General features: G+C 38.8%; 2 protein-coding genes across 5 annotated transcripts in view; one reads left to right on the forward strand and one right to left on the reverse strand.

Moving 5' to 3' along the window:
- Positions 1 to 72: 72 nt before the first annotated feature.
- Positions 73 to 6640, reverse strand: LOC116043812 (lysosomal amino acid transporter 1 homolog). The gene is made up of 7 exons (XM_031290729.2): positions 6380 to 6640; positions 6097 to 6226; positions 5451 to 5538; positions 4877 to 4986; positions 4519 to 4620; positions 3055 to 3240; positions 73 to 2886 (listed from the first exon to the last, which is right to left on the reverse strand). The coding sequence occupies exons 1-7, from the start codon at positions 6580 to 6582 to the stop codon at positions 2770 to 2772; spliced, it is 936 nt and encodes a 311-aa protein (XP_031146589.1). The 5' UTR covers positions 6583 to 6640; the 3' UTR covers positions 73 to 2769.
- veph1 (ventricular zone expressed PH domain-containing 1) overlaps positions 6563 to 12926 on the forward strand; it is a 102108-nt gene continuing 95744 nt past the window's right edge. For 3 of the 4 annotated variants that reach the window (XM_031290725.2, XM_036004088.1, XM_031290726.2), the window contains exon 1: positions 8568 to 8753. The gene's annotated coding sequence lies outside the window, so the exon portion shown is untranslated. Of the gene's footprint in view, positions 6667 to 8567; positions 8754 to 12926 lie in introns of those variants that run through there. The other variant, XM_036004087.1, reaches the window with a different exon arrangement.

Consider the following 12926-nt stretch of genomic DNA (forward strand, 5'->3'; position numbering starts at 1 on the left):
TTTGTTATTAAAGAAATGTGTCCCTCTATTTCTTTTCCTTCTCATCAAAACAAAATAGACAAATATCTTGACTGAGGATAGGCCTACTGTATATTGCTGTTTATTCTGGTCTTAATATACATAGTTATTATCATACATACAGTGGTTTTACATACAGTTAATATCAGAAGACATTGACAGTAAACATACCCTGACACAGAGCTTCAAATTACTATATTTGGCCATGTACAGTTTATCTGAAAAAAATATGCTTAAAGAAAATAAATACATCATAGCAATACAGTGTGACCATTAAAGTAAAAACTACAGTCTTATAAATACTACGTTCTACAGTATTCAGTAATAATATATACAATAAGTATGTATTTTATTGTGCTAGATTGAAAAAGTATATCAGACTAATTTAAAAGGAATTGAAAAGGGATCAAAGTATGAATCATGCAATACAAAAATAATTTGCAAAAACGCAATCTATTGGTGAAAAACTTTTACTCTAATTGCATATATTTGCAAATAAATTTCCTTCTCAGTAAACAAAGTCGGAAGAAATCCCCCAGTATCTACATAATTCCACATTATTGCATCAGCTGACTGGCTAAGAATAGAAAAAAACAGCCAGTCATGTTGTTCATGGTATCATGATGATAATGACCAACATATGCTTAATGCTATGATTAAACTTAAACTTATGCTATTATTTTCTTTAAACATTGTCGTTTGGATGCTACCAAATGAATTGTATTTTTTATTTTTATATGGAATGTGTGCAAGCCAGCTCTTCCTGCACACTGGGAGAAATAAAATGTCTACACTATAATGAGGTAGAGAAATGTGAAGATCTCTGCAAGTACAGCACCTAAGTTATGCAGAGATGACAGATTGCAGCACCACACATACTGTATAACATTTGGCACAACATTGATGAGCTGTTAGTTTTGCTAGTGATCTAAATGAATGTCCAATAACTTGAAGTGCTCGTCATCAGTAAGACAGTAGATTTGTTCCGTTCCGATTTGTTCTATATTTTTCCTCTGGTTTGTTGTCATCTATTTGTTTTGTGTTGCTATGTGAACAACGGTAATGAAACTAATAAGAAAAAAGTGTTTTAAATTTGACTTGATAAGAGCATCTTCTCTGCTTTAAGCAGACATGACAGAGTAGAGTAGAAGCACATCTTAAATGTTGTAATTTTGAGCCTCATTACTTCAACAATTCTTCAATAACATCCCATTAATGTTCATATTCTTAGATCCATCTGAAAATATATTATTGAACAAGTCATGTCTTCTTTAATGGATGTTTTTGAATGTCATAAAGATGTTACAAAAGAGGCCACCATTATTTAAAATGGTCAATACAACACAGACAGATCAAATTGTAGGAATAAGAGAAGGTAAAAAAGAGAAAGCATTTCACTGCATTTTCCATGAAAAACAGTGGCTTGAATAAATCACTGTAAATAGTTACGAAATCAAACTTAATTTAATTAAAACATAATTTAGTTCTAAAATGAATAGACAGGGCATTTATATTAAGACTGAATTTCATTTAAAAAAGGCACAAACAACGTGTTTCTCTTGGACAGCAGAGAGCTTTGACAAAGAAAGCAGAGAAATGCAACATCTCTTTGAAATAGAAATGAGGCCGTTATACAAAATGAAATGAACATTATTCAGGTGGTGGGACGGCCCCCTTCAGACGTTCACATCCTGGCTATTTCATGTCATACAAACTATGAGTCTAGTGTTCTGATGTTTAGCCCATGATAATTTCCTGTTAGCCACAGTTAACCATCCATAAATCAACAACCAGAAAAAAACTATCAACTTCACATAAAAACAGTCATGTTGGTACATCTATTACTGGGCTCACACAAACTCTGCAATAAATGGCACTCAAATACCAAATCAGGCAAGAAAACTTTAATCCCATACCATGCATCCTAGTATAATATTGCAATCCTCTACAGCAGTATTTACCCTGTCAAAAATGTGTAAATATAACAGGCACTTTTTCATAAAGCTTGCATTTGTAAAGAGCCATCTGGCATTGAGCTTCTTCCTCTTGGTGTGTATGGTCCCCAATGGCCAATGGAAATACAGTTATTCCATCCAAAACAAAATCAAGAAATCTCAGTGGAGAAATGTATAAAAAAATGACAGTATTTATAACCAGAAAAAAAACATGTAATTGATCTTAACTCGCCTACCTAGAGAGAAACAGAGAGACATGGTCGCAGATACAGACAACTACTCTGCAAAAAAACTCGCTTTCGGAGGAGTTTTTCTGCCCTTAGCCATTCCTGCCTTACATAGCCTAGGCACACTGTAAAAGACTTGTGTTGTTGTAAGATTCTTGTTTGCTTAGTACTTGTGAGTGTTTGCTTGTGTACAGATTGTGAAAGCAAATTTCCTCTATAGAGGACACTAAAGAATTGATTCCTGTGTTAAGAAAAATGTATTGACCAGATATTTGCTGTAGCTTTTCCTGCCCTATTACCACAGTAAACCATACAAGAGTTGATCATGTTTGTCCTCTTAACAGCAAAAAAATCAGACTATCAAGGCGCACTGGAACTGCCTGCTGGTATTACATCATGGCTGCTAGTACCTTCCACAATGCTTCTAAAATGTTGCTGTTCTCTAAAGTTGTTATGAGTAAATCAATGACCACAGAGAATCCACAGAATGTTTAAAAAAAAAAAAAAAAACCATAGACTGAACAGTCCATTCTCGACTGCGTGGTCCATTTCGGTGTCCATTCTGTGTCCTATAACAGTGACAGTTCCACTTCCTCACACAGTAGAGGCTCCACCTCTGGGACACTGAGTAGTGTGCTGCTTTTAGCAGAGCTGTTTTTCCTGTACATGATGAACTGGGCAGTCACCTGACTAAGTTAAGGCTTAAACAGAAACATAAAAGAGTTTAAGACTTTATTATGGAATTAGTGACAATTAAACCTAATAACAGAAGTTTTGTACATACAGGTATTATCAGAAGATATGACAGACTTTGTACAATCAACTTGTGGCTGAACCTGTGATTTAAAGGATACAAAGAAGTCAAGTATGAGGACTCCCAGGCTGCCGATGAGCCAGGCCAGATGTTTGATGATGAAGGTCTGTTTGGAGCCCTTCAGTGCAGGCAGGACCACGATGACGCTCAACCCATATGTTCCATTGCCCATCATGGCCAGGGCAAACAACAGGTAAGAGGTGCCCTCTGTAGACTGACGCTGGAACTAGAATGAACAGAGTTCACAGTATTTCGTTAATAGACCAAACAGCAGGATCTGCACTGGACTTGTAGGTATAATTTATATTCTCAATGAGCATCAATTCTTCTTTACTTTAGCACTGTGTTATTACTGGAGCTTCATCTCCTAGCGTGCACATGTGAAAACCCAGTCAGAGGAAAAGGTATGGTACTATAAGTTTACCAAAAGCAAGGTTTCGGTTTTACTCACAACAACTAATTTGCTTTCTGTGTACTTGTGCTTCAAAAATATTACCGACAACTGTAACAAGATTAAAGGATTGTGTTATTTTATCTTTTTATTGCTATCAACGAATCCCCTAAAGGGATGATAACCAACTATGATTTCATTCTACGATGTACTGTATTGTCTGTGGCATGGCACTGGACATTAAAAAGAACAGACTACACAGATTGTTAGTTTATTCTAAATGCAGTACCTAACAATAGGATTATTCAGTACAAAAAGCAGGAAGGATGGGTGTTCTGTCAGTGTATCTGAACTACAATCATCACTTCTGAGAGCATACATCCAATATTGTGAAACCAAAGAAACATTTATATTTTTATACTCTGGTGTGGCTACAGAGTTCAATCTGTCCCCAAAAGTGTGAAATACTGAAATGTGAGAGCCCTGTAAAAACTACAAGGACTGGACCCAAACAATACTATTCAACCAGCAAGTGTTTGCCAGAGTAATACTGAATGTTATCATCAATAATAGTCATATATATTTTTTGTTTTGTTTCACCAAACTGGGTGAGTAACTTGCCAATAGGAATAATATGGTGAACATGTTTTGGGCTTTCTGCTGAAAAAACAAACACGTTTGAACAGGCAGGAATTTCCACAGGGAAAATCCGACTTAAATGATTTACAATGGTCAGGGAAAGTGTGTGTTTGTGTGTGTGCCCAGAAGTTTCTCTGGCACTAGCAGCATACTGAGACGATCCCATCCAGTGAATAATAGCTGCAGTCGAGCCAGGATGTTTCTCCAGCACAACAGCACCATTGTTTTTGACGTCTGGTTCTTATTTTGACACACAAACACATAAATCCCACCTCCTTATTTTCAAACACACTCAACAACAGTCCCTGTTAATGATTAACTGACATATAATAAGTACAGTTTTCTGATGGACCCCCTGGGATGAGACCCTGAGAAAGCTGTCTAAGATCTCCCATCAGGATGGCATTGCTCACATGATGCAAACCAAACAAACTCCAAATCTCAACTGAATCACACCAAGAAATTGCCACTTACATTTTTATAGAGTTGGGGAAAACGGGAGCAGAGGTAGAAGATGGATGCCAGGTATCCACATATATAGCCAGTGTTTTCCACTGATTTAGAGGTAGTTGGACTCTGGCATAATGAGGACAGAGAGAGAGAGAGAGAGAGAGAGAGAGAGAGAGAGAGAGAGAGAGAGAGAGAGAGAGAGAGAGAGAGGTGAAAGGTTGACAATCTCCAGTCAAAAGTGAATTAATGTGTGTCCAATAAACCTGAAAATACTGGGGAAGAAAACAACCCAAATTTGATTTATGAACACTTAAATCTAATGCCTGCACATGTTGACACATGGATGCAAATATATACAGTACACTGCACACAATCTACCTACCTGGGTGTCTAAAGTTGAACTGTTGTCAATGATGAGTTTGGGTAAAGCCAGGAGAACTAAGGAAGCAGCGCCACACCACATGAAGCACAGCCACTTCAACACAGGGCTTTCTAGAAGAAGAAACAACTGACAGTGAAGACACGCACAGGAAATTAATATTATACTAATATTAACAATGCAACTGATCTCAGCTGATATTCTGTCTATAATGGAGTGGAATGGAAATTTGTAAGTGACCCCAAACTTTTGACCGGTAGTGTATATATGCAGAGCTGTGTGTAGTCTTGGATAAGTCTCAGCATGAGTCATTAGGCAGTCATGCACTTTTGGCTTCTTTGGTAACTACTCATAAGTACACAACAACTGGATCTGTCCCTGTCGTCTCTGAAGTCATCAGGTGGCTGGCTATCATAGAGTTCAAATTAAACATGTATTGAGTCAACAGCAGGAAATACTTCCTTCCTCAGTTATGCTTTCATTAATTTAGAGGGTCATGATATGGTTGAATGACTCACACAGGCATCACATGCCAGCTCCATTGGAAATCAAGAGCAGAGACAATATCAGGGCTTACTTCTGCTGGAGTTGTTTTTGATCTTATAGTAGAGAAACTGTGAGATGAGGATCAGGTCTGTGAAGATGTAGAACACCACTGTGACTACCTGAGAGAGGAACATGGAAAAAAGAAATTAAATTTAAAAAATCGATTTTGCAACTAAACTCATAACATTTGTTATGAGGTTATGACGACTAGATGAGTTCATACTGTTAAAGTGGTTCCCACTATAGAGACAGGGCTATGAAGGATAGGAAAAAGGTAGGTGCAATGAGTCCATAAACAATTCAGGTCAAGAGTCTTCAAAATTGGAAACCTCAGGAATCTTGTGTGCCTTTGAAATGTTCTTCTATCTAAAGATGCTGACAAACTGGTAAAAGTTATAGCACTACATGGTTTGTAGGTGTTTTTTTTTTTGTTTTTTTTTAAATAACTTACATTTGACCATTTCAAACACAGCATTAGCAGTACAAACACAGATATGTCCAAAAGCCTGCAGCAAAAAGAAGGCCTGAGCATGACTGAAATGTAATAACTCACCAACTTCAGGGACAAGAAAGGAAATTAAATAGGACTACAACTGAAATATTCGAGGGACTAAGAACACTAAGATGTAGTTCACAGTACAGACACACACTGAGGATGAGTGAGTATGTGTGTTTACCTGAATAGGCAGCTGGTTGGTGAGGTAGCAGCCTGCAAAGCTGGTCAAGTCTCCACTGAAGAGGAAGAAAAAAAAGCCGAAAGACATGGCCTCTTCCACTTTACCGTTCCGATAGGCCTCATAGACCTGCCTAGATGGATGGATGGATGGATGGATGGAGATAGATAGATAGATATAATTGCATAACCACAAATCACAGACACTTTTAGCCAGTTTACTGAGTTTCACCTCAAAAGGTAACACTTCGTTAAGAATGGTAAACATCAGTCGTTATGCTACTTACGGCAGAGTGGACAGCAGAAAACAGAACATGGATATGAGTCCTATCACCACGCTGCAGTACTCCCACACATTATCCACACACTCCTCCAGCAGGTAAAGGATCCACGGCGTCCCGTTGACACACACTGGCCGACCCAGCGCTGGAGCTGTCCAGTTGGCGGCAGCCACGTCCACACTCTTCCCGGGGAAGCGCGCGGTGGCCATGGCGAGACGCCGGTTCTGTCCGCCGGGCTACCTGATCCTCAGCTGCAGGATCTGTCCTCCTGCTGCTAGCGCTGCTTCGAAATTGTGAGTAGATGTGTATTTACTCTGGCAAAAACCCCACACCTACTAAAAGCAGGTCTGACACACCTACCTACCTCATAAAATGTATATGTCGTCATTTGACGAGTCTGCAAGAGAAAAATCAACCAACAATGACATCTGTGTCAGGCACTGAAGTGAGAAGTGTTGCAACTGCTTTAAAGTTAATCCCAAAATAATATTTACACCTATATTTCACGACATCATTCCTTATTTGTGATGTTGCTTAATTAGGGCACATTTTAGCGTAATTTGCATTAGCTTTAGACACTGTCATTGTTGAGGCTAATTTGCATAGCTAGACTTGGGGACGAGATGCTAACAAACAAAGATGGCTAAAATTAGCTTCGGTAACCGCTTACCTGACCAAATGGACTTGGTAAATAGTGCAGACTGTTTATGGGTCTTCGTAAACTTTTCCCACATCCTCACACGTTTCTGTAAGCGATGTGTATGGCCTTTGAAGAACATTATGGATTACCTCCTAGCTTATCCATGGCTGGTGGTCCCCAGTCCCAAAGTGACGACATCACAATACAACATCCTGTGAGAATTTTCAAAATAATATCCTTACAGACAGTTATTACTGATGAGCAAATGGATAATAAGGAACATATCTCGTGATTTGTTTGTAATTAATAATGTTTATTATAAACTGTAATGTCTCATTTACACTTAGGCCTAGCCTAGGTACATACCTGTCCAAATAGGATGTGATTCCATGCAGTAGCACCATGAACAGTTTTGCCACATCTATAATATAAAATAGAGATTTAAAAGGTAGAATACATCCTTATTGCAGTGGCCCTGTGCCGGTGGAAAAAAAACAATACATAACTTTTGATTTTTAAGTAGCCCCTTTAAGACAAATATTGGGCTTTTATTTTGAAGGAAACTGGACACATATTTTCCATCTTCACTTCCGATATTATATATACTATATACCGGTATGTATACATATATATATATATATATATATATATATATATATATATATATATATATATATATATATATATATATATATAGCACCCCAAACTGCTGAAAAATGATATCTCTTTTTTGATGAGCATTCCTCCATTACATTTTTGTATTATTAATTTAAAATGAATTATGAAGCCAATGTATGTAATATGGCCTTTATCTTTTCCTCTGCAATACATATGCATAGTTGCTGTCAGTAGAATCATTATGGCACTCAAGCAAATATTAAACAGTATGTCTGAGCTGGTAAAAGGGATTATTGTTAACTTTGGTTTGGAATGCAGCCATGAAGTCATTAGGCTTCATCTGCCCTGCTCTCTCAGTGGTAGGCTACCATGCTGCCTTCAAATGCTCCTTGTAAACTCCCTATATGATTAGATTATAATTTCAAGTAGCCTATTAGTTGGCAAAAAACAAGAGCAAAATTGACCCTATAACAAAACTTTTTCAGTCAGTTAACATACAGAAACTAAACACGTGTGAATAATACTTTGATTAACTTGTAAGAGATCAAATTTGTGTCTTTTAAATGTTTCACAAAGGACAATAATATTAACTGAATGCCAGATCAGAACAAATGTAGGTATCACTATATGATGAGTTTTAGGTCTTAACCATCCAAAACAGTTCAGTTGTGAGTGAATTGGTGCTGGCTTTGAATGTAGTCCTAGTTACAGGTGTATTTAATAAAAGCCTAAACAACTAAAAGCTCGTAAGCTAATTTGCAGTGACGCCTGATGAATTAGTAGGCTAGGCTACTCGGTGTTTAACCAGCTGAGGAAAATCCAGTATGAGCTATTTTAAAGGGCCCCAAATGTCATGGTATTATATTGCCCGAGGGCACTTTAAGGCAGCACCCCAACCTGCCCCGCCCTCCATCCACCTGTTGCAACGCGCGCTCTCGTCGGCCGCACGATGGCGCGCTTTCCAATGGTGGTCGACGATAAATGCAAGGCTTGCTCTGTGGGGGAACTTGAAGCTGTGCAGGAGTAATTTGTGTTGATATGTGCCGCTTCAGACCAATGTTTGGAGGTACTGAACGAAGCTCTGCATTCAGTGTCCATGCGTCCTCTTCCTGAACGGAGCAGGTAAGCTGTCCGACGGTATAGCTTACTGTAGGTGTTAGGAATTGAATCAGGTTTTTGTTTTTTCCTGTTGCATGCCATTCTGTCATTAGAGTCAGAGACGCGTTGCCGAGCTGAAGGCGTAAATGCCACCCACATTCCTTGATGTCGGGAAAGTTGACTGGATGAGGTGAAACCGGGCTTTAAAGCACCGATGTGCCACAGTCTCTCCTAATCATCGTACGTCAAATAGGCTACCTTTACTTCCTAAATAGACTATAATACACAGGGGAGCAGGCAGGTGGATTGAAGAGATGTTTTCGTGGGTTGTTGCCATAGGCACTGAATGCAATTTTGGGTTAAATACTTGCTATGCTATGCACATAGCATATTGCCCTTAAGGAAATACGATAAACCGTGCGGTACAGATACACATGGCAGGCACTATAGTGAATAGTTTTAGGTTTCGCTGGAAACATGTTGGTATCCTAGAGTAGTTATTTCACACCTGCTTTACTTTCACGTAGACTCTCTCTCTCTCTCTCTCTCTCTCTCTCTCTCTCTCTGCGTGTTTCTGTGTAAATACAGTTGAATCTGTTGTGAGAGCTTGAAAGGCAAGTTCAGTGGCATTACTCACATTTAGCTGCTTCTCTTAATGCTCTGTCCAGGTCGAAATCTACAGTTGCTCCGCCTGTGTGTGGGAGAGACTCCTCAAGGTCACAGACAGATGTTGATGTCCCAGGAAGGAATTTTTCTCATGCATTCATTCTATTAAGTTCTCTTTTCACCTACATTGTGAAATCCATTTACTGAATACAAACTGTCGTGTACTACTTCATTCAAATAGCAGCCTGCAATGCATTCATTCAAGTTTTCATTCATGGTGGACACTGCCAATTTATTACAGGGCAGGACAGATACTTGGATGCACACTCTAGCCCATATCCGTTCACTTGCTTCTCCCCTGACTGCAAAGACCACATCAAATATTATTGTATTATATTCTGTCATTTAGAGCATATATATTCATGTAATTTACACTGGATAGCAAGTCTTACATGTGATCCATCACGTGACTTTGTCATCTTTCTGCATTTCCTTGTGCTGATTAGGTGATTTTCAGCTAAAGAGAAAATTAGGTTATATTTATAGAAACTTGATGTATTAGGAGGACAATGTTTTCTACATGCACCTAGCAAGTAAAAGCTGTAATTCATCGTAAGCTGGATCGCCTATTCAATCCACATACTCACTCTGGAAGCAGGAAATCTAAATAATGTGGAGGATGCAAGTTATGAAAAGATTTCTAAACATAGAAACATATTAAACATTTACAGTATTGATGATATTTGAAAGCAGCTCACTATTAACAATGAGGTCCTAATATTTAATGCACTGAATTTATTACTTAAAGCCTGCACTCCTGGAAGACCCGTATATGCTGAAACCTAGAACATGCATCCGTTCAGCTTTCAGGGCGAGCCTCTGAGTTTGGGCTGCAGAAGACAGCGGGGAGTAATGCATAATGAATGGTTTAGAAAATGCGTGTGTATGTTAGTTGGCTGAGTGTGGCGGTAATGCACTATTCCAACCAGCACTTCTCCTCTCTGCTATGGAAATCCTCTCAGCGGTCGTGAGTCTCATAGCGCAGCAGAGCCAAACTTGAGAGCAAAGAGGAACCCCCCCCCCCCTACCACGCTTTAGGTTGGATTCAATGCCATTTGACACAGTTATGCCTACAGACAGACAGATAGAGACACACACACACACTCACACACACACACACACACACACCAATTTAAATCAGTCTGTAGGGACCTTCTATTAGAAGGGGATCTTCTTTTTGTTAGGGTATTTTCTTTCCCTGTCTGGCACTCAAATTAGCTTTATCGTGGTATCCATCACCGTGGGGGTCCCAAAATATAATTTTGTGTGACCAATCTGGGTTTAAGATGATTGTTTATAAATAAATTCTCTATAGATTATGTCTCATTCTCATACCAGTGTTTCAGTAATAACACTACTTCAGTCAAATAGATCTGGAACGTTGAATCGATTAGTCTATCAACAGGATAAAATTAAATTAAATTGAATTTATAGTGTCAAATCATAACAGAAACCCATAAAAGGCCACACATGCACATTAAACCGTTGTTAACGTATCACTTTGGTATTCATAACATATCTGTTCTTTCTGCTATCGGCAGTGTGACATCCAAGTGTGGTTCTGCTTTCTCTTATCAGGTCCATAGTGAGCACTCTCCAGAGAGAAAGTTAGATTGTTTCAAGAAGTCTTGACTGAGTTCTCCACGGCAGTGTGGACCTAATTCCAGACAAGTCCTCAGAGAATCTCTTCTTTGTGACTTATTCATAAAATTCATCAGTTACATAACTGATTGGCCCAATTATAGGGAATATCTACCAACGCAACCAGCCTTAATCATACCATTAGTATGGACAATGGATTTCTGCTCAGGATGTGACTGGAAGATATGACAGGATGACATATTTCGACAGTTTGATGCATTGAGACCTTTTGGCATAAAATATGAATAGTTTTTAGTTGTTGTCAGAAGACAGATACTAATTTTGGGACATGGTAGTGGACTGGGATGCTTAACAAGTTTTTCAAGGAGTCCAGGTATGGTACGGATGTACTCAAACCACCAGATAGTTGATCAGATTAGTGCTAATTAACGATAAGTCGTTTGACAGAAATATAATCTTGAGACTATTTTGTCGCACTATTACTATCAAGTAATTAATGGATTAATTGAGAAAATAATTGGCAGATTAATTAATAATGAAATAATCATAAAATCAAATTAACTTGTACATGCTTCTGTCTCACTGTGGCTATTTAAGAAGCAAGTTATTTGTGTGTGCACTTTTTTATTTATGTGAACTTTTAATGGAGAAGCAAGTCATAAGGACGTTTTACTGAAGACACCGGCTCAAACTTAATTTAGTAGGCCTCATTTCTCAGGATACCCTCCAACTTTCCCAACACTCTCTTGTTTGCATATTATAAAAAATGAGCAAAACAAAAAGTTAATGCTATAACACATTAATATGCCATCTTTAGAGTATAGTTACTGTGACAAAATGGCAAAACACATACAGCACCAAACACTAATGCCGTAAGTAAGCTGACGTAGTCCCAATAAGAGCAAACATACTCAGTGAAACTCTAGAGGATGTCTTGTCAATTTCTTCCTGACTGCAGAATGGTCTTAATATTGTGAGATGAGGAACTTCAAATGATTCTTTGAATAGCAGCTTTCGCAGGGTTGAAAGCTGCCCCCCCCTCCCCTCCCCCCACTCTCAAATCCACAAAATAATTATGTGCATAAACTGAAAGAAATACTCAGTCAGATATGAAGCAGCCAGTAATGTCGAGAAAACAGGAATTCAGGGCTTTTTTTATTCTGTCTCTCTCACTTTCACTCAGCTCCTTTCTGAAGTATTTGTGTGAGTGTGTGTGTGAGATGTCTTGCAGGCCAAGCAGGTGCACATTACACAGAAGGAAAGGGCTGACTGAGCAGAGAGAGAGAGAGAGAGAGAGAGAGAGAGAGAGAGAGAGAGAGAGAGACATGGGGGAGGGAAGTCTGTCTTAAAGGTCATACAAAAGAGCCAGTGTTTTCTCTCTCACTTTCTCAGAGTGCTGAGTGAAGACACTAGTGGCAGTGGTGGCGGAAAGAGAGAGAGAGGCCCTTCCGTCACAATGTCCTCACATAGCCCTGAACCCTCTCACCCCCCCCCCGCGCTTAACTCCTGCAGTGTTTCCCATACATAGGTTCTACATGGGTGCCCCCCCCAGGTAGAGTGAGACCCGCCCAGGTTGATAAAATCCAAATTACATTTTTTGTCCAATCTACGATGTATATTTATAGTGCACACAGACCAGTGGCCTCCAGCCCCTCCCCCCTGAAGTCACGCGTGCGTGACAGCGCCAACAATTCACTTCAAGATCAGAGGCTGGTAGTAGCTAGTGATGTGTGATACTGCAATATTTGGTATTGATCCGATATCAAGTAAATACAGGGCCAGTATTGCCGATACCGATACGATATCGATACTTTTTAATGATTAAGGTGGATGCATCATCAAATTGCCATAGTTGAATGAATTTTCAATTCAATTCAATTCAATTCAATTCAATTTTATTTATAGTATCAAATCATAACAAGAGTTATC

Source organism: Sander lucioperca, chromosome 8, assembly GCF_008315115.2.
Source record: "Sander lucioperca isolate FBNREF2018 chromosome 8, SLUC_FBN_1.2, whole genome shotgun sequence".
NCBI lineage: Eukaryota > Metazoa > Chordata > Actinopteri > Perciformes > Percidae > Sander > Sander lucioperca.

Bases quoted from the DNA above. Each gene is read 5' to 3' on its own strand.
- LOC116043812 (XM_031290729.2), bottom strand. From the start codon at position 6,582: ATGGCCACCGCGCGCTTCCCCGGGAAGAGTGTGGACGTGGCTGCCGCC. The intron at 5,539-6,096 runs GTAAACACACAT...TTCCTCTCTCAG, and splicing joins CCAACCAGCTGCCTATTCAG to GTAGTCACAGTGGTGTTCTA. The intron at 4,987-5,450 runs GTAAGCCCTGAT...TTCTTCTTCTAG, and splicing joins CAAAAACAACTCCAGCAGAA to AAAGCCCTGTGTTGAAGTGG.